The 22,692-nt window shown below is 41.5% G+C and overlaps 1 protein-coding gene across 7 annotated transcripts in view; it reads left to right on the top strand.

Annotated features, from left to right (window-relative positions):
- TRPM8 (transient receptor potential cation channel subfamily M member 8) overlaps positions 1 to 22,692 on the top strand; it is a 283,346-nt gene that overhangs the window by 159,290 nt on the left and 101,364 nt on the right. For all 7 annotated transcript variants that reach the window (XR_011201606.1, XM_069225547.1, XM_069225544.1 and 4 more), the window contains 3 exons: positions 4,077 to 4,144; positions 8,275 to 8,475; positions 17,311 to 17,413. Coding sequence is in view for 6 of the 7 variants with exons in the window: in XM_069225547.1 (XP_069081648.1) it covers positions 4,077 to 4,144; positions 8,275 to 8,475; positions 17,311 to 17,413 (372 nt within the window). In the remaining variant the exon portion in view is untranslated. The remainder of the gene's footprint in view (positions 1 to 4,076; positions 4,145 to 8,274; positions 8,476 to 17,310; positions 17,414 to 22,692) is intronic.

The raw sequence follows: 22,692 nt of genomic DNA, 5'->3' as shown, positions 1-22,692 counted from the left end.
CATGGATGTCATTTCACTAAAATGCCAAGAGTAGCGGAAGTCACTTGACCTTTGACCTTCACTTTCACTCACACACATTCACACGCTCTCTCTCTCGTGGAAACACGCTCTCATCTGCAAGCATGCACACAACATAATGTTTGCTTTTACTTTTTTCAAAATACTTTTTGTTTTTAGCTTTGCTACACAGCTTCTGGTTTGGTGTACAGCAAGGCTAAAACCTATTGGCAAAGCTAGTAGATATCAAAGGCAAGACCTATTGACTTTGCCAGTGCTTGTTTATTTTGGGTCCACTGCTGCCTCTCGTCTGCCTCACGCCTACCAGAGGCATCTGGGGGATTAGAATTTAATATTGGGATCCAAACGGTCCCATAATTGGGGTGACTAGTCACAGCCATGAGGATGCTTTCCCAAGACTTAGGGTGAAAGGGAAATATATTCATGGCCCTCCCATTTGGGAAAATGTGAGCTAGAGGCTCCCACAAATTCATGAACTTGCACAGGGCAACTCAACATGATGCACGGTCGTTAAGCCTCACTCCTTGATTGTCTTGATTGTCCTTGTTTGGCCCTGCAGGTATTTATGTTCAGAAACATGGCACCATTATTACTCCTTAGTTCTGTTTATTTCAGCAGCTTGTAGAGAGTTGGGAGTGTTAAAAAAAATCCCCAATCCCTAGGCTAGGAAATAAAGTGCTGCCATAAGTAAGCCAAGGAATAGCCATAGCCCGGGCCAGTGACAAACATTCTGGGATCACCGCTCTACAGTACTGAGCTTCAGGATTCTTCTAGATTTTAAGCCAGAGCAGGAAAGGTTGCACTCCTATACAATCATTTACATGCCTCAAACCGAGACTCTTACTATTACTATAGCACCAGCCCCGGTTCCAAATAAGGCAACAGGAGAACATTTGCACAGTCATCATTTCCTTCACTGGTTTGCGCCCCAACCTCTTTGAGAATCCAAAAGCAGCAAATATGGCTCTTTGAAATTGTAAAACATGGACACTCATTAAAAATGTCCAATTAAAATCAACATCTAACGGAACCCCAAGATAGGTAAAATTAGGGACTTTTAACATTTCTTAGCCCTAACGTATAAATTTCTTGGTTTTAGAAAGCTTTGAGCCTCATTTCATCACATAGGACTTTGTTCTATTTGTTCTCAGACCAAGACTGCCCATAAAAATGTTAAAAGCATTCAACAAAGATTGGAGGCTGTTTGCTGTCCTCGAGATGAGGACAGCATCATCTGCACAAAGTAGCACGGCTTTCGGACGAGAGTTAATAAGTGGCAAATATTTCCCCACGCTACGCAAGTGATCTTCCAAACTGTTTATATGGAGAAGGAAAAGGAAGGGGGGTAGTACACATTCCTGCATAACTCCCTTCAAAGAAGAAAATTCCTCCATCAGATCATCCTCCTGGCTATAGAGTACCCTGGCTGAAGTATACGCATGAACTCTACTAAGGAGAGAAATTATACCTTTGTCCACACCCAATTCTGACATAGCAGCCCACAATTTGGATCTATCAACTGAGTCAAATGCACAGGCTAAGTCCATAAAGGCGAAATGGACAGAGCCTTTTTTGGCCTTTGTATATTTTTGTACTATCAGAGTCAAATTCAAGGTTTGTTTGACTGTGCCTAGCCGTGGGTGAAACCTGAACTGAACCTCTGATAAACAATGGGTCTCCGCAGGATAGGTCTCTAATTTTGCTAGCACTACTTGCCTTTGATCTGGAGCTGTCTAAGAGAGAGATTGAGAAGCAGCAGTGGTTCAGCCTTATTCCCCTTTTTGAAAATGGGTATGATAATCGCCTCCCTCCAGGTCTCTACCAGGGGGCCAGTCACAGCTGATCCTAAAACACTAGTAAGCAAAGGCCCCCAAAATTCTGGCAAGGTTTTATATTGGTGCATCTCATCCAGCCAGTGCTACAAAGGTTCTGGATCAAGGGAGTCCATATTCACCAATGATTGGGGGAACTGGTGAAAAACTAGGTCCAACAATGTTGGGGTGTGAGTTAAAAAAAATATTAACTCAGTCAACCAAATGAAAGAGAACCTTTGCTGACTTTGCTACTGGGCCTTCAGAACAGAGAGGAATGGCAGTCAGCAAAAGGCCAAATTAGGAGCCTCATTTACAATAAACTGACTCATTGGCATTGATGCATCAAATTTATTGGGTAAAACCCTAACACACCAAGGATGCACTGTATTTAAAATACAGAGCTCCGTGGTGCACGTTTTTATGGATGTGTCAGAAATTCTGATTCATCTTTTGGCGCTAAAGTGATGCATTGCTGGTGTTGCTTTGTAAAACTGATGCAACTCCAGCAAAGCGTCAGAACACAGAGGAGAGTCCCATTGTAAAAAGTCCTGCATCAATTTTACGCCTGGTCTGAGAAGGCATTAAAATATTGACGCAGTAAAGTCGTAGAGTGACGCAGTAGAAAGTTGTAAATTTCACTGCATCATTTCTATGTGGCTTTTGACTTGGGAATGCATACCCTGCATACATTATACCTACCGCAGGGAAAATGTGACGCCTGGCTTTACAAACTGATGCATTGGGCCCAATGCATCAGTTTGTAAATATGGAGCAGTGTAGGGCACTGATTGTGCAACCACTGCATCAAATAAAATTTACACAGGGGCAGTAAAGGCACTTGTAAATGAGATCCTAAATATGATACCTAGGCAGATACATCAGGCACCCTTAGTATAGTCTCTCTGATATACTAACAGTCTTTCACAACACGCACAGTAGTAAGGCCACAGGAGAGGGATTGGACCTTGAAAAAATCAGGCATTCAGAGAAGGGGTCAGTTCATTCCTAGACAGATATTCAGATAGATGTGCCAAGTGGCAGATGAGTCGTTAGCTATTATTTTGTGTTCCACTCTGTGTCTGACTGTATGTATATTGCAGTCAAAATAAAGACATGAGTGACACAGCAATAAGGTCTCTGATCCTGTTCTAAGGACTGTGAAACCGAAATGACCTGATCCTGCACAGAGAAACATCATCTCTGTCTGCATGAAACATGTCCTTGCAGAAAGCATCATTCATTGAACTTGTACACTACATGACAGCCCAGACATTCATCACGCACTTGGGTGGAAGAGAAAGACCGAGCTAGGGCACACTGAACTTACCTGGAGATGGTCAGTGGACTCCCCTCACAGGGTACATGATTAAAGGTTCTGGGCTGCTAAACAAACTTACAATTGTGTACTCAATGCAAAAACGTTCTATAAGAAGAGTACAAAGTCCATTGCAACTATTTTTTATTTTATACTCAACAGATTACCCAGGTTAATGGTGCCACTGTGGACTTCATGCCTGTTGTGGTTGCACAGTCATAATGTTCTTCCAGCATTCTCAGAACCTTGTTGACCGCAGGGTGTGTGTGTGTGCGCGTTTGTGTCTGTGGTAGATGTGTTTGTGTATTTACGTGTGAGTTAGTCATTATATATCAAGAATATTTTTAATACATTATGTGCTTATTCTTCATTATTGAAGCTTTGGGACATTGGAGGTGGATTGCCTTGATCATGATACAGAACCAAAGCATTCTGCTGTCATTGCTTTCTGTGCCATTCAGTGGCAGCTATTGTGATAGATTACATACATGGCTATTATACATGGGGTGGATCATAAGGAACAACAACTCACATAATGAACTGTAATAGTAGGCTCGATTTAGAGTTTGGCGGGGGGGGTTACTCCACCACAAACTTGCCAGATATCCCTTCTGCTGTATTAAAATCTCAAAAGGCTTTTATGGGATCGTAATACAGCGGACAGGATATCTCCGCCAAACTCTAAATCAGGCCCTGAAGGCCTCATTTAGATATTGGCGAATGGGTTACTCTGTCACAACAGTGACAAATATCCTGTCCACCGAAATCTAAATCCTATTATATTCTATGGGATTCTGATTTAGACAGATGGGATATTGTCACTGTTGTGACAGAGCAACCCGTTCGTCAATATCTAAATCAGGACCAGAGTCTTGAGCAGTTGGTTGTGCATCAATCATTCCTGCTGTCATTTTTGTGTGTTTCCACAGATTCCATATATGGTGGGAAGATTCCAATAGTGTGTTTTGTGCAAGGAGGAGGGAAAGAGACTCTTAGGGTGAGTACAGTGTGCTATCCTCAGATTCTGAATCCTACAGGAAACAAGCATTTGATCCTTCATCCCATATTTTCCATTCTAGTACTTCATAAAATGTCTCTTGCCCAACCTTGTGTGTATACGTGTCCATTTAATATACCTAAGTTTGTTACTCTTGCAAGGTATTATACAGCTTAGTTGACCATAGGCCCTTGGTATTCTGTGATGCAAGACAGGTAGAAAACTTTCATGAGTATTTATGTTAATGTGCAGGGAAATCAATTTTAGTTTTATTTATTTGAATGTAGTGCTCATTTAGAGAGCTGTGAGTAATCCTTCAGTTAAATCACAGTGCAAGGAGAGGCATGCAGTAAAATGTAGACCACAGAAAAAAAGTTGTAGGGGAAATAGAATCTGATCAGGGATTGTATGTAGATCATGGCTGATATCCTATGATAACTGTCCCTGATAAATTAGTTTTCCATTGAAACAATGTCGCAACAGTTACATTTTCAGGAGTGCAATTTACAGCTACTGATGAGAGTTTAACAAAACATGCGAATAGCATGTCCTTAGAAACCGGTTGTTAAGAACCGCTTTGCCAACTAAGGTGAGCTACTGAGCCCTGTATGTATGCATATATGCAGCTCTGTTTGCTACCTAGTGCAAACATATCTTAAAAACAGACAAGTATTGAACAGAGGATTAGAGCCCAAAATAATCAATCAAATAATATACAATAAGGTAGGTTACCAGTAAGTTCTACTGGGGGTGGATTTAGAGGAGTGGGGTAAATCTCCTTGAGGGGATATGTTTCAGTTTCTTTTTTAACATGGCAGATTGTTGGAAGAGTTTTGCTTTTGACAGGGATGCTGTTCCAGATTATAGGTGCCTAGATTGAGAAGGCCTGCCTTCAGGTATTTCCTTCCTGCATCTCTTTGTGCCGATCCTACCGTTGTCTACACTCCCAATGGGACGTTGTCTCTTTTAGGTACTTAGGGCCTGATTACGACCTTGGCAGATAGGATATCCCATCCGCCATATTACAAGTTACATAATATCCTGTGGAACTTGTAAAACAGCAGGCGGGATATCTGTCATGTTTGTGACAAAGTATTCCATCCACCAAGGTTGTAATCAGGTCCTTAGTGTCTTGGCCAGTTATTTTGTGGTGTTGTTTCTCATGGCCTCTTCGGTGACGCAGATGATCTTGAAGATGATTAGGACATGAAAGGTAGGCAATTGTAGTTCCTTTAGCATTGGGATGATGTAGTTGAATATCTTTGAGCTTTTGTGTGGAATCCGTTCCAAGGCTGCCACCGTGGTGTCTGGCTACTGCTGAGAAGGGTGTCACTGGGCTTGCAGTCTGGTTCTCGAATCAGTTCTAAGAAGAACATATTTCATCATCAGCCTGAGGGAATGCTGGTACCATGCTGCCTTGTTTGTTTATGTCAGATTATTTACAATGTATGGTTGTTGTTGAGGGTGAATCCAAGTGACTTTGCATTATCTATCTGCAGGGGCATGAGGCCACCTTTGTTCATGTTAGAAGCCAGACTTGAATGTCTGGTTGTTTAGAGCTGTTAGTGACCTATAGAAATGTTCTCTTCATCTGGTTTAAATAGGTACTTAATCCAGTTCTGGATTAGTATACGGCAGTTTATGAGTCACACTGGATTGCTGGTTATGGAGATCTTGAGGTAGGGTTGAGTGTTGTTTGTTTACAAGGTCAATGGAGAGATTACAGCTGATGGGGAAGAGAAAGGAACCCTGGGGTACTCCACAGGAGTTTCTGCGACTTTGTGACAGTCATTATAATCTGAGATATTACATATGCTAAAAACCTTACATTTCAGGACAGACCATTTTAACAAAGATAAGATTGGTAAAAAAAAGGCTGAAATAAGACTGACCAATAGTAGGTGGCTCTGAACACATATATTGATCAATGTTAATATGAATACTGTATTTTATGCTATCATAGACAAAAATATTGTTTGACATAACTATTGTGTCCTAAATATTATTCACAAAAATATTGGCCCATTTGGTTGAGAGACTTTCTATTACTAACATCAAGGGATGATATTTTTTTTCTTTCAAATATGTAAAGTATACCTTCTCTACTTTGACGTATGCATATATAAGCATTCCTTGGTTTACGCAACACAGTATTGGTTTGCAATGAAGAAAAGCTAAATTCTTCTTTCTTGGTGCAAATGGTGTACCATTGCTTATTCGACTAACATTCATAGTCAATAAGAACTACTGACATTAAATGAACTATTTTAAGAAGATGGACTTTGAATGAGTGCAATGACCACAATATAGTTATTTTACAGTCTTTTTGTCTATGTTAAGGTCTTGTTTTTAGGAATGGTTTTATGCCTACTTTAAAACTTTGTAGAAATGGGCTTTTTATTTCTACTTAACAACTATCTCTCCAAAGGCCATGCAGAACAGGTCCTTATTTAACACATGTAATGTATAATAAAAACACTGACAAATGTGTTAAATGAAGTTACCCCTGTTTACTCAGATCTGTTATACAACTTAAGATGTAGGGATGTTATGGTTACAGACCAAAACCTAAAACCCAGTCAGACTTGGTATGCTATCATAACTTCTCCCAGTGCATTTCTCACGGTCTCACACTTGAGATAGCAGATTGCCAATAATATCATCAATGACATTCCTGGTAACAGCACCATTACAATGACTGGTCACCAAAGGGTCTTTGGAAGTGTGGTGACTAATGTCTCCAGGCTCAGTGGTCTCTGTGGGAAGGAGTGAATAATGGGCGGTTTTGCTCCCAGAGCCCCCTCTGGGTCAGGGCCTAAGACCATGACCAGTTAGATTGCAGCCTGAAAATGCAGGTCATGATTGCAGGTCATGTTCAATGTGCTCCAGAAGTAGAAATGCTGAGTGAAAAGGTCAAGTGAATGGCCTGGCCAAGGGCCTGGCCAAGGGCTATGTGCTTTACTCAAATGCCAGTTGCCACAGCCAAAGTAGGCTGTAGCATTAGCAGTCCTTTACACTCAGCTTAGAGGCTCAAGATATGCTGGGTACTTCCGGCTAGCTCTTGTATCCAGGACGTCTAGATATGATCTACATTTAAGCCCAGTAAAAGATAGCATGCTATGTCATTCATTAACTTTAGTAATGTTACTGATATTGTCCAATGTGATGTGATGTCACCAGTGCTGTCACTGAAAATATAATTTGTGATGTCATACAGAACATTGTCTCAGGTACTGAGCAGCTCATTGTGGGTAATCATTGCTGTGTGGGTCACCAAAGCTGGGGAATTTCTGCATTTGTTTTTATGTTTTGGTACATAAACTGCCTTGAACTAATGTTTTTAGGGAACGGAAGTGTAGATATAATAAATTGTTTCAGTGTGTTCTAAGTGTAAATGTTATTAGCAATATGCATCAGCTCGTTTATTAGGCATATTGTAGGACTTTCCGGGAGATGGTAGTTGGATTATGTATGACTACACCACATGTATTCTCATGTCTACGGACCCCTTCAAAATTCAAGCCAGAGGTAATGAGGTAATGTAACAGAATACACTTTATGATTTAAATATTTTGACCCACATAGCATGGCCAACGCATAGAAAAATGACCCCAACTTATTTTTAAAGGTAGCCATTTATGCCTTATCTATAGATGTCCCTATTGACAAAGCCATTGATATTTCCTTATCACCAGAAGGACTGGTCAAAAATATGTGTAAAGATATGGTAATTACCAAAAGGCAATTGACAAATCTCATCTTGTTCAAGAGGGTTAGTGTTTACACTGGAGAAGGGCACAGTTGTTCAGTGTAAGTCTGTTTGGTCTGTCCACTTAGAAAGGAACAGTATTGGCATGGGAAAAGAGCTTCGTAAATGTAATTGATTAGGGGGACTGTACGGCTGAGCCGAGCCTTTAAGCTTCTTGGTGCCAAATATGGTACTTGGACAAAGACACAAATGTTTGGTCAGCTGTCAACTGCTTGATTGTGTGAATTTGATACCATAACTTGCCTTATGCAGAAAAGAGTGATGTTTGTCTTGGTCTATGATATGCAAAAATAATTCATTTTCCATAGTATGCATATGTCAATACTGTCTACTTATTGAACTTCTTAATCGTCTTTCCTAGTCCATCCATGTTGCTCTCAATAATAAAATCCCCTGTGTGGTAGTGGAAGGTTCCGGACAGATTGCTGATGTCATTGCTGCTCTAATCGAGACAGAGGAGAAGCCCCTGCGCTCCTCCTCAATCAAGGCAAAACTGTCCCAGTGCCTGCCCCATACAGCTTCCCGGCTGTCAGAAGAGGAAATGGAAATTTGGATCCAGTGGGTAAGAATGTTGCATGCCATAACAAGCAATGCGGTGTAACTTGAGGATCTGGAGCAGATATTTATTACAGATTGCCAGCATCTGGCACCCTTTATGGAATAGTAATATACTTTATATATGTTCCCTGTTATTAGAACTGAAGCAGCTATTCAAAGCCACAGCACCTATGGGCAATTCAGTTTGTAACCAATTTTTCGATGTCTCCATTGGAGGATAGAGTTTAATGGATTTGGTTCTATGTCATAATTCAGTAACATGTCATTCACAGAAAGCGGTTGCAAATTGTGCACCAACTTTTTGTAAATGAAGTCAGAGTTCATGACCTGACCTATGTACTAATAGGTCGGTATACATAATCATCATTTGGAGTGGGTCGCAGTGCTGCCATGAGGTAGGTTGCAAATTGTGCATTCCTCCGATTGGATACCAAGAGAGGGATGGTGCCCTGCCTGGTTCAGCAGACCATCATACAGTTAAATAAGGTATTTTGTTTAAATACAGCATTATTTCCCTAAAGTTAATGGGTCTGCATTTAAGAAAAAATTTATATATTTTTTTTTTTTTAAATTAAATGTTTGTTTTAGAGATGGCACTGTAGTCTGGACCATTGCCCACTCACAAAAAAAGCTTTTTTCATAAACAAAAGAGAAGGGGTACCTTGCGACTCTTCCCCTTTGCAAATGAGGTACTCCTTCCTTTTAGGAGCTGGTAACCTATCAATTCTTTGGGGCCAAAATTATAGTTGCAAACAATTGATACACAGGAATTTCAATTGCAATTTGGAAGGGACGCTTTAAATACGCCCCTTGCTAATTGCAATTCAGTACGCATTTCTAAACCCATGTTGTGATTTGGTAAACACTTACCAAATCACAAAATGGGTTTAGTACATTTAAAAAGCCACTTACTCGTCATCAGCCATGAGATTCGGCGAATTTCAGGCTTTGGGACCACTAAATGTATTCTGTATCTGTCTTCAAGTTAGCAAAAATATTGCCGGATAGAAATCTTATGCCCTAAATAACTTTTACATTTATGGTCCCATTACATTTAGATTTTCTCTTATTAACTTTACTGGAGAGATATTTTTCTAAACGATGCTCAGGGCATCATCTTTCATTCACGTGATATTTTGCTTACTATATTCTGGCACCTGAACATGGATTAATTGGTCTTGATCGTACATAGGACTTTTAAAAGGACATTGGAATGAAGGAAATATGAAACAGCTGATTAACACTACGTCTAGAGTGGTTCGATTGGCTTAATTTGCGCTATAGCTTCCTGGCACATTGCACACACACACAGGCACATGGAGAGACACAGACACACGAACACATTTTACAGTCATTTTAGAACTATTTTTTTTATTACAGAACTTAACCACCAATGTGTGGTTATCACAGAATGTACCGCCACTGTGTACCAGATTATGGGGGTCATTCTGACCCTGGCGGTAAAATCCGCCAGGGCCAACGACCGCGGGAGCACCGCCAACAGGCTGGCGGTGCTCCCTTCGGCATTCTGACCGCGGCGGTACAGCCGCGGTCAGAAACGGAAAACCGGCGGTGTACCGCCGGCAAGCTGCGCCGCCATGGGGATTCCGACCCCCATACCGCCATCCTGTTCCTGGCGGTTTTGGCCGCCAGGAACAGGATGGCGGTATGGGGTGTCGTGGGGCCCCTGCAGTGCCCATGCCAACGGCATGGGCACTGCAGGGGCCCCCGTAACAGGGCCCCACAAAGATTTTCAGTGTCTGCCATGCAGACACTGAAAATCGCGACGGGTGCAACTGCACCTGTCGCACCCCTTCCACTCCGCCGGCTCCATTCGGAGCCGGCATCCTCATGGATGGGTGTTTCCCGCTGGGCTGGCGGGCGGCCTTCTGGCGGTCGACGCCAGCCCAGCGGGAAACCCAGAATACCCGCGGCGGTCTTTTGACCGCGCAGCGGTATTCTGGTCAGAATGACCCCCTATGCCTCTGATCAAGCAATAAAAGCACTGACATTCATGTACAATGATACCTTTTTTAGTTTTTTAAAGGAAGATGAAAGTATTATTAAAAGACTTAAACAGGCCCCTGAGACTTGAATTGGCAGAAAATACCTAATTAAGATATTCGTATCCATGAAATCGATGTTTGTTTTTACAAATGTCCGCTTTCTGTGCGCAGAGACAAGAGTTTCCTTCTAGAAAATATAAACAGATTGTTAAACGTATATTGTATGTGACTGCGAGCCGGAGGTCCTGCAAGGATCTGTCCAAACTCATATAGACCTTACATGCCTATATATGGCCATTCAAAATTATTTAGAAAACGTAAAAAAACGAATGATAGGTTATTCGAGATATGTAGTGAAAAGAATTATCCAAGCGTTACTAATGTATTGTCAAGTACCTAGCAATATTTTTCCTTTCAACTTTAACATATTCTTCCCACCCAGAGTGCAATTAAACCCACTTCAACAATATATTTTCAGTTATAACACATCCTCAGACAACCACATACCATGTAGTTTTTTATTTCATCAGCACATAAATCAATATGTTGTAATTACCACAAACATCTTTGTTTCTGTTACAAACTACAAATAACAGCTTTCTTTTGAAAGCCTTTCCATCCCTTCTATTTCGATTTGAAAACTTATGCCTGAGGAAGAGTCTTTTGAGTGCTATAAATGCATATATGCACATATATCTCTACTTCAATATACTACTTTTATTGAGCTAGTAAATGATGGCATCATCTCCAAAAAATCTATGTGCCTTACCACTGGTAATACTATTGAAATCTTTTTGCAATGAGTTGTTCTTAGTGTTACTCGTAAAATGGTAAAACAACTTACTAAGGGATCGAATTAGGGGTTGGCAGACCTAATTAGGTTGGTGAGGACCATCAGCCTTCTGTCTACATATTTTTTTAAACTGGTGCACAACTGCGCTAACGCAGTTCTGTGTCTTTTTTTAACACTGGCTAACTCTATTTCCTAACTCCATCTGTGTGCCATATTTATAAAATGACGCACAATGGCGCTAAGGAATAGCTAGCGTCTCAAAAAACGATGCTAGCCGATGAGGGATGGCGTTAGGCGAAATGGCGCTAGTGGGTCAGAAATGACTTTAGGCTGGTTAGTGGCAAAATTTCTGCTGCTAGTCAGTCTACCATCATTTTACGGCGCACAAGCAGCCAAAAAATTACTCCCATCTAAGTTTAGACAGGAGTCATTACCCCTACCCCAATGCCCACCGCAGGGGACCGGTGTCCCCTGGGCAAGCCCTACTCACCCAGTGACAGGCAGGGGGCCCTATGTAGGGGGCACCCAATAGCACACCACACACATACACAAACACTAACCTGGGATGGGCTCCCTCCTCATGTAGTGTCCCTGTGGTGTGTGTGGTGGTATTGCTGGAGGATGGGGTGGGCATCTTTGTGCCCATTCCATGGTGTTTAACGTTGGAAATGGGCCTAGCTGCACTTTAACGCCTGTATGACCAGGCGTTAAATAATTATGCTAAACGGGCTTAGTGCCATTATTTAGGCCTGCTTCTCAGTTGTGCGTCATATCTGAGTCAGGAGTTAAATATGGCACTGGGGGGACTAGCATGATTTTTAGGAAGGGAATGCCTACCTTGCATCTCATTGACGCAAGGTGGGTTGGCACATCCTGAAAATGGCGCTAACTCCAATATTTTGACCCTAGACGGGGGAGATATAGAGTTACGTTAGCGCCACTTTAGCATAAAAAAATAATGCTAAGGTGACACTAACCTTCCATAAATATGGGCCATAATGTCCCCACCCTATGGTGATGGTCAGAGTACTGCCCCCAAAACTGTAGATCTGCCTTGCAAACCTGTTTCCACTGTACCACATCTGTATCTTTTGAACCACAATTAGATAAAATTACTCTATGGCTCACAGAATAGACTCATGCTAGTGAAATAATACAATTTTAAACTAAACATGCCATTTCATAAAAAGTAAAGAATGATTTTAACAGGAATAGTCAAGAGAAAACAAAAGAAATATTATTATGGCATCATCCATTTTCTAATTTTGTGAAATGTTATCTTTTTCCATTTTTACATATGCCTAGCAACCGACTACATATCATGTAGTGCTTTTGCCTATGCCTGTTATAAGGGTATTGTATGGCAATAGAAAGCATGCATACTCATAACTACTGGTGTGACCATGCAATCCCAGTAGCATTTAAGGATGTGTAGTTCAGAGCATTTTATTTCTTCATTATTGGGCTAACCCAAAGTCTAATAATTGTTATTTTTACAGGTTTGTACAGGCTATATTATACAACTATAGTAATCAACATGTGGAAGCCTCAACACGATCATACAGTGGATTTTGTGGCTGACCTACAAATAGCTCAGGATGGTGATGGTGATTTTCAATTCAGGTTACAAATAGTTTCACTAAAGGAATCAAAATGTTGATAAAGACTTGTGGGTGAAGCTGTCGGGAACCTAGGTGTTAGGGAGGACCGATCTTAGGGATCTTGTATAGAGTTTGTATAGTCAGTCATTGGGAAGATAGGATTATATGAATGCCATGGTGAAAAGATGTGTCTTCAAGGATTTCATGGATTTGGAGTAGTCATCTTCCAGTCTGAGGTGGTCAGATAACCAGTTCCAGAGGGAGGTGCTTTGACAAAGGCGGGTGCTCTGATCTTTTATATCTGAATTGGTTTGGTAAGAGCCATCTTTCATTAGCAGACCTAAGGACTTTGGGAAGGTCCGTAAGGGGCAAAAAGACTTGTGATGTAGTTTGGATTTCGGTTAATTATTTCCTTGCGAACAAGGTAGAGGCTTTTAAATGCTGCTCTTTACTTCAGAGGGAGCCAGTGTAGAGATTTGAGAGATGGGGTAGATATGATCATGGCGTTTGAGACTGTAGGCAAGGCGAACAACATAGTTTTGTACTTGGAGTTTGTTGATGGAAGTTATTAGTAATTCAAGTGGCATGGCAAGTGTGTGGATCAATGCAATTTTCTTTGTGCAATGTAAAAACAGCAAGGTGCTCTTGAGCTGACGAATGTGGAAGAATGCGGAATACAGCTTTTTCCTACTTTCTTCATACATGAGTAAGAACACTACAGTATATTGACATGCATGAATCAGATCAACTCCTAATTAAAGGCTAATACATTTGACAACGTACATCTATACTGAATCGGAACCAGAGAGCATTTTAATTATGCTGAACACACAACACCCGGCACCTATTGAGTCTGATCCCTTTTAATTAAAAACGTAAGTCTGTTCTACATTCAACCATGAAGCTTTCCTTTCTCTGATGTCTTAAAAGTGTTTTGATTTCACGTTGCTTTAAGCCATTGTAGCCACCTCTAAGGACTATTTTTTGTATGTCCACTTATATGCTTTGAAAGTGGTCCGTTTTTGTATTCAAGTTTTTCGAAAATAGTTTTCTACAAAAATCCAACTTTTTCCCTTCTCAGTTATTGGAATGAATGTTACCTACAGGAATGTTTATGGTTGATCTTCTGTAAAGTGTTCTAATACCGCCCGGTACTGCTGAGCTGTTTACATTCACTAAATAAACCAAAATATGTCTTGATTATCCACGCTCCATAAATATGGAATGTCTGTGCCTTGTACCTTTGTTACATTGTCTGCCTAATCAAAGTATTAGTACACCTTACAAAACCTAATGATGAACTATTCCTCCTCCAAATACGCCCCATGTTCAATAATTAGAATGCTCCACTGTAGCGTGGTCCAACTTTGCACACTATGGCCCATGTCTAATTGAGCTCTGTGAAAGAGGGAGCTTAATGTTCTCACTGATAAAGGAGTTATGTGATATTTGATTAGTGAGACACATAGGCAACATTAATAGAGGAAACATCATATAAGGTTACAAACTGGCAACATTTTTGGCTAAATAGATGAAATATTAAGGATTTGCTGCACACTGAATTATGCCAGGTGGTGGATCTCAAGCAAAAAACTGAGGGCCCGATTCACAAATAATTTGCACTCCAAATCAGGTTTACATGAGGTAGCGGAAGGAATTACAGCTCCCAGGCATTCACAAAAGGTGATCTTGCAGCTATAAATAAATGTACGCTGTGTCGTTGTATGTCACAAACGTGTGCAATTATGAAAGGCTAAGATCCATGCAAGGGACAGAAAGTGTGAGGGTGAAGGGATGGTTTGCCCTGTGAGTTTATTAACTACCCCTACACATATGTTTGTGAGGTGTCACTAAGTTCTCTCAGACACTTTTTCACCCAGGAAATGGTTTTAGATTTGCTCCTGCAAAGAGCTGGAGAAAATCCCCTTTGGAACACTTCCAAACTTGGTGGGGTGTAGTGGGTGGGGCTTCTCCATGATGAAAAGTGTTTTGCCCATAAATAAAAACCCCAAAAAATGCAAATGCACAATGGGACTGCAGCTTACACACAGTTATGCATTGGGGAAATTTAAATGCGAAAAAAACATCAGAGGATATTACCAATTACATGCCTGGAAAGCTGTCACTGACACCCTAATTACTGAGAATATTTATGAATATAGGACAATCATAAATCTGCACCTGTTTGCAGGGGTATTTTATGGGTGCTGATTTGCACATCCCACTGTGAATCAGCCCCTGTTTATATTGTCTAACTCATCAAAACGATGCCTTTTTTCATAAGAAACATCCGGTACAGTACTGTTTCCCTTGATGCTCATCATTACTTAATGAAAGTTATCACAGAGAAAAATGGGTAATAGTTTATACTGTCTCTATTGCTCCTACGAGATACTCCCCTATCGAAGAGGACACATTAGACATAGCGTTGCACCCTCATTCAACGAAGCCCTTGCGACATGTTGCCAACTATCGAGTGGCTCACAACAGCAGTAACCATTGGGAAGTAGAACACTAAAAGGTCTAGCAGAATGAATTAAATAGAGCATCTTTTAACCACACAAAGCAGCCAAGATAAGCTACATGGCCAACTATTACACTGTAGTAACCCTTAGACATAGCACTCACAGACATATCTTGGAAAACGTAAGACAAAACTACTCCCATTCGTCCTGCACAGAATCCTTTCAATGCTATCGGTGCTCTCACTGTTGAGCTTCCACCGTGATGCACCACAGTTAGACCCAACAAAATACATGAAACCGAACTCCTGGCACACAATCAACAAGGTCCAGATGTGGCACATGCCATCAGTGGGGTATCCAACGTCCTCCACAAGAACATACATACACATCTGCTGGGCACATGGGCTTAACTGCCCATGACTTGCCTGTGCTCCGAGCAAAGCCTGTCTTTCTGAACCCCTGGGCATCATAGTTTTAATCCCATAACTAAATACATCTAAGGGCACCTAACCGAGATTAAAAAGGTGTGTGTTACCCCATAGTCCCCAGTAAATCGTTGGGCTTTACACCAGTTCCACAGTAGACCCACCTCCCCTTTTGTAAATTTATTTAATTAACCGTAGCCCTTAACCTAACCTACTTTATAATTAAATAACTATGTGTGTGTGTGTGTGTGCACGTGTGTGTTTATATGTTATGATTAAGTAACGTACCTGAAGCAATATGATGGCAATAGGATACTTAATGATATACGGCAGAAACACCCAGGGAAGGATGTGTGCTGTGCAAAACCTAGTATAAAACAACATAACATGACAACTATGTCATAAATATTTGCATTAATTTTCACATATTGTGCAGTCAGATGACAGTGATGTTATCTAGCCACATATTCGTGTATTGAGACCATACGGCACATAAAAGGACTGGTACCATGTGCATCGATGGACCAAAATGTCAGGGGTAGCGGAAGTGGCATGATAGGCGACAGGAAGTGATGTCACGGAAACGTAATCCTCATGACACCACAATAATTGCACTCACTCTTACCCTTTCTCACTCATTTTCACTCTCTTGCTCACTCTTACCCTGAGCCACCTATACATTCTCACTCACTTTCACACACACGCATTATCCCACATACTAACATACATGCTCACACATACACAGGTTCTCACCCGAACTCTCTCTGACCCACTTGCACACATATATAATATATACTGGAAAGCATTTAAATTCACATACCTAAGATGCTAAGGGAGATTCCAGATCCTGCTGTTCCACTTTTTTGTCACATTAATAGCGAACGATAGAATATTAATCACTATTAACGTAATAAAAATGAGCAGCAAAGAAGACTGGAGGCTGATGCTGGTAATGCGAGCTACCCCTATGTTCTTGGGACTAATTTTGCCACGTCTGAGGTCAGGGGTCACAAAGACAGTACCAGGGGTCGCAAAGGGCAAGCCATAGGCCGCAGCTGACCCCTAAATTACATCCATGACTGGACCGAGTGCCTCTCCACCACAATCCACCTAGAAAAACACTAAAAGGGCTAGTAGTGAACACCCTTTGAGACACAAAGTGCAATAATGTTAGATAATCAGATGTTACACGTTGATTGCAGAATGGTAGAAAATGAATGCAGTCATCTAGAAACGCTGGATGGAAAGCAACACTTTAGAGTGTTCAAAGTTTCTGTAGAACTGGCAGGCGCTACTTAAATAGAGTACTTGCAAATCTCATGAATGTATTCAAAACCATTTTAGGCGGATTATTCAGATGGCTTGATCGGAAGCACAAAAAACTTGAGAGGGTGTGATTTTAATTAAGAAAATGTTGCATCGAGGGAACTAGAATTGATGGGAAATCATATATGTTCACATTTTTTCTACATTTTCTGTGCTTTTTATGTGGTGTCCAACTTGTTTTCTGTTATGAACATAGTCATTTTTAAAATATATATTTTTTCAGATCAAAGACATCCTGTCCAAAATGCATCTTTTAACAGTGATGAAAATGGAAGAGGCTGGAGACGAGTCTGTGAGCAACACGATTTCCTCAGCATTGTACAAAGGTAAGCAGGGAGATAGTGCCCTCGTGAGTGCATTGTATCAGTACTAATTTGACACATGATACCCGCACTATTTTTACATACTTCACTGTTAGGATTGAACAAACACATTTTTACACATAGGTAAAATCTTTGACATATAGAGCAAACCATAGAGCTCTCTCCAGGGATGAACTCGGGCTGTAGAAGGTTAGAGATTTACCATTGAGATACATCAACATGAGTTGGTTTGCTGCTGCACAGAAATATTTGTCCTGAGTATTATAATAGACAATGAAGAAAAAATGCAAGTTATGACCTCGTTTCTCAAGAATTTGCTTTTTCAAGAAACAATCTTATTATGCTTGCTTAGTGCAACATAGGGATGGTGTTAGACAATGACCTAGGGCTTTTTGGTTCCTAGTCTGGCCCTGTGTGATCTTGTGAGATAGCGGGGCAGAGGGGCAAAAATATAAGTCCCTAATGGGTGCTAAAATGAGGGTACATGAGGCCATATCAGTGAAGGAAGGAGCTGCTCAGGCTATAAAGAGAAGGAAAGCATGGTGGGTCAAGAAGCTGCTGTGTGGTTGAAGAGAGGAAAAGGAAGACAGTATGAGATGGAAGAGATACCGAGGAAGAAGATAGGAGCAGAGGTGTGGAAGAAAGAGCTACTGAGGAGAAACAGTAGGCACAGATGGGCAAATCAAGGAATTTATGAACTATTGCAGGGTGATGGAAAAAGAAACACCAGGAAAGAGACAGAGTTACAGAGATATCGGAGGTGGGCAGTTGGGGAGATGACAATCACATCAACCTTTAAAGCGCTCATACGTTTTGACCACTAACTTCAGCAGGGGATTAAAACATTAAGGCAGCATTTATATAGATTAAAATACTACTCATCAAAATACAACTTTGCTAATGTTTACTTATGCATATCAGAAATAACTCACCTTTCACCGACTTATTACTGTCAAGGGCACGATAAAATCATCAGGACATGTGTAGCTCACCAACATGACTTGTTCATTTAAAGTGGCAAGCTTCCGGCACCTTACCTGTCTCAATTTTGCAAAGGTTGCACTGGCAAAATGACCACAATATAATACTTTAGGGCATTCACTACATATTGGACAAATGTGATGATTAGAGCTGTATGTACTTCCTTAAAAACTACACGTGCCTTAACAGTTCACCTCATAAATTAACACATTGCAAGCAACAGATTCCCTCACTTACAGAACACATCTTCTGCCTTGCAGAGTCTTTGGGCATCTCATGTAGCCTCCATATTGTTTAATATGTATACAGAGCCTTAGAAAATATCGAGGGAGGAATTGGGTATCTGATTACAGAAATATACTGTACAGATGGTACCCAAATGTGTCTCAAAGTTCTTCCAAAGAAATACTTTGAAAAAGTGTCAGAACAATCTTTATGACTCTCCACTAACTTCTGAGGCGTAACCATTAAACACATAGGGGGTCATTACGACCCCGGCGGTCGGTATAATAGTGGCGGTAGTACTGCCAACAGGCTGGAGGTACATACCACCACTATTATGACATTGGCAGTTTGGCCAAAGTCAAACCGGCAAGTTAACACACCGACCGCCACGGTGGTAATGACCGCCGGACTGGAGACTACAATCTCCAGCCCGGCAGCCGTCACTAGGCCGCCCATGGCATTTTGATCCCGCCGACCGCCATGGTTTCTGTAGTTTCTGTACCGCCACGGAAACCATGTCGGTAGGCTCTATCAGTGCCAGGGAATTTTTTCCCTAGCACTGATAGGGGTCTCCTCCACTCCTCTCGGGTCCTCTCCCACCCTCCTCCTCCCACCCCCCCCACATATACACACATACACTCACATACATACACACTCATACACACGCGCATTCCTACATTCACCCATGCATGCATATATTCATACACACTCACAGCAACACTCACTAACATACATCCAGGCACACACGCAATCACAAGACACAACGTGCACGTACACACACACCCATTCATGCACACACGCATAACACACACATGCACGCATACAAATACAGTCACACCCCCCCACACACACACAACACCCATTAACCCCCTCTCCTGTCGGAGAACCCCACTTACCTGCTTGCAGGGGGTCCTCTGGCAGGAGACGGGATGCGGCACTGCTGCCAGCAGCAGTGTCCCCCAGCAAAACACTGCCAGGCCGTATCATGGCTCATGATACGGTCGGCGACGGTCTGCACGCGTGGCGCTGATGCTGGCAGCAGCACCACCTTACCGCCCTTTGCTGCCATGACCGTAGATGGAATTCTGCCAGCCTCTTGGCGGAATTCCGCCTACGGTTATAATTAGGTGGACGGTCGGAAGCCATAGCGATGGTTTGTTGGAGGCCGTCGCCGTGGCAGTAGGCGGCATTTGACACCAATGTCATAATGAGGGCCATAATCTATTCACTGTTCTGTTGCATGGCTTCACCCAGACTTTTTACGTTTGGAGTAAGGTCCCTTAGCGTCTGTATGTTCGTCCTCATATCAATGAACTCACACACTGAGTAGCCTGTGAAATTGGTGACACTGATCATTCACTTACTGAATAAATGAACACCTCTTCTACAGCAAATTGAAGTTTGTTCTGTTTTGTGGGTTCTAGTTATTTCACACATCGACGATAGTAATTCCACACTAGTGGGGCTTCCTAAAGCATCACTGGCATTTCTGATATTTATTCTGCACTCAGCTTGTAGAAGGAAAAAACATTTTATGCTATCGAATCAGTGCTCTTTGAACTTCACTGACTCCCTCTAAAAGTCAAAATCACAGAAGTCTTCATCATCAGCAACCCACCTATCTAATTTTGTGTGACAAAGCTCTAAAATAATGAAATACTTAGGCGTGAATTGTAGAATTTTATAGCTCTTTTGAATGCAGTCCAGTCCTTCTCAAATTGAACCCACTGTTTGTAACTCTTCAATTGAAGGCCTTAGATCCAAAGAAGATCATCTAAAACTTCTACCTTCAACTGCACTTGTCCTTGTAAACACTTCATCTCAGTACCTATCCAGGGGGAATTCTTCCCCGTTCCCTCTTCACTCCTTTTGTCCATCATCTTACTGTCAATCTTCTTAGTGCCCTTTCTTTAATGTATATGTGCTCCTTATTAACCCTAGTTCCAGTGCTTAATTTGTAAATGAAAAGGTGCTGGTGCCCAAAGCCCTCCTCTTAAACACGCGGCTGTTGCAATTAAATGTGTGAACACGGAATACTGAGGCAGCGCAATCCTGAAGCCATCTCGGGCCTCTTCAATCCATAGAAAGCCACTCGCTGCCCCTTCAGCTCACTCCAGCAGCTTTCTACTTTCTCCCTTTGTGACGCTTTTTCGTTTTTCCCTTCATCTGTCTTTCCCATATGTGTCTTTTGCTAGGCTGAAGATTAAGCCCCGGCCCTCAAAAATAAGGCCCGATGCCCAGCACCGGAACCTACAAGCACAGATTAAGCACTGCCTCTCTCCTCCTCTCCAGCTCTTCCTTTCTCTTTCTTCCTGTTAATCGCGCTTTTTTGCTCTTGTCTTAAATTACAATCCCGGTTCGGAAATCAGAACTGTGATCATTCATTTTATCATCATCTAAGCTTTAGAAAACAAACTTCCACCCATCCCCTATTCCCTCGTATTTTTGCATTAGTTTCGCTATAAAGAGATCTTCACTGGAAAGTGCACTGACCCCTATCTCAGGTAGAGCTGAACCTCATGTAGATGTAAAATAAAATAATAAAGACAAATAGGGTGTTGTTGCCACTAATCCTTTATCTTGTTGAATCACTTCTTTTTCATTTGTATTTATTGTTAGAACGACAGTTTGTATTTTTAGATGCAGGTGATAGAGGTGAGAAAGCACACACACAAACACACGTGTGCCTTGCCTCACACACTCTTTAAAAATGCATGGTTCAATGGCTTTGCTGTGATGGGAGGAGGAAATACAATTGAATGACGATCCTCCTTTGTATCTGTTTGATATTTCTGAACAGTTAAACATTGGTGAGAAAAGAGTGAAGGGGTAGAACACTTAGATGGTTATCTGCCAATGAAAGGGTTGCTTCCCACAACAGTGTCAGAGTTCGATAATCAGAGCGAAACTTAAGTTGGCTGTAATTTCATTTGGAGCCTTCAGTGACCCATCTATGCTAGCTACCTAGGTCACATTTTATATTGTATTTGAGCCACTTGAACCACACACCCATAAACACTGTACCTTCCACCCATCCAAATAGAATTTGGCCTTGGCATCTTCGAACCTTCCTTCGCCTCTCTGAAGCTTTCCTGCTGCTCCTGACGGTAACACCTTGCTGTCTGCTTTGCATAGGGGAGAAAATAGCTGTCACCATCCTGACAGCAGTTCTGCCAGATTTCATGTCATATTGTTAACAGCTCTGCCAAGATCTGCTGTTACCATGCAGGGAAAATTCCCTGCATGTTGTGGATCTGCAGGAGAGAGGGGAGATGGCAGCATCAGAGCTTAACACAGATTCACCTGCCTCCCTCAGAGAAGAAGTGCAATAGCATCTGTCATTCCACAGCATCATTGGGTCATCGAATCAGAGAGCGGAATTCTGTATCTTCAATTGCAGGTATATGTGCACTATTTACTAAAACACTTTTTAAGGGTGCCTGTTTACCGTGAAAATAAAATAATAGATGTTACAACAAAACCTTATCAATTCTCTTTAAATTACTTAATTTAAAAGGATGGCATGGAAGAAACCTAACAGCTAAAAAATGAACGAGTTTATGTTAGCTACTTAATCATAACCCCTCCCATAATGTCACAAATGATATCACAGAGGACATCGCAGGTGATATTACCTATCACCCCACCTTGACATCAATAATGAAATTGTTGAAACCCTTCCGCACCCCTGAATCAAATAACAGTTTGGATGAAGGCACTAGTCATTGGCAAAACTATGAAATATATGTCTAAAACGTTTAGCAGTAGCAAGCCCCTTGATTTGCTAAATTAGTGAAATTGTGACTGCTAAAATGTTTTACACATATAGCAAAGCCATTTACTAAATAGCGAAAGTATTTGATATTTTGTAAATTAGTTTAGAAATGGCTCACGAATCTCTTTTGGAAGGGCATTTTGTGGGCGTTAATAGAAACTAGAAATAGAAATAGAAATTCAACATGATATGCATCAGTGGTGTGCACTGTAATTCCGATGATAAACTATTTGGGCCCATTCTTCCTTTTGAGTTTAGTAAAACGTTTCTGGGGGAGTAGGCAGTGGCTAAGGAGACCACT

This window comes from Pleurodeles waltl, chromosome 3_1, assembly GCF_031143425.1.
Source record: "Pleurodeles waltl isolate 20211129_DDA chromosome 3_1, aPleWal1.hap1.20221129, whole genome shotgun sequence".
NCBI classification, from domain to species: domain Eukaryota; kingdom Metazoa; phylum Chordata; class Amphibia; order Caudata; family Salamandridae; genus Pleurodeles; species Pleurodeles waltl.
The sequence above is the reverse complement of the archived record's forward strand: the minus strand, read 5'-3'. Positions and strand labels throughout refer to the sequence as shown.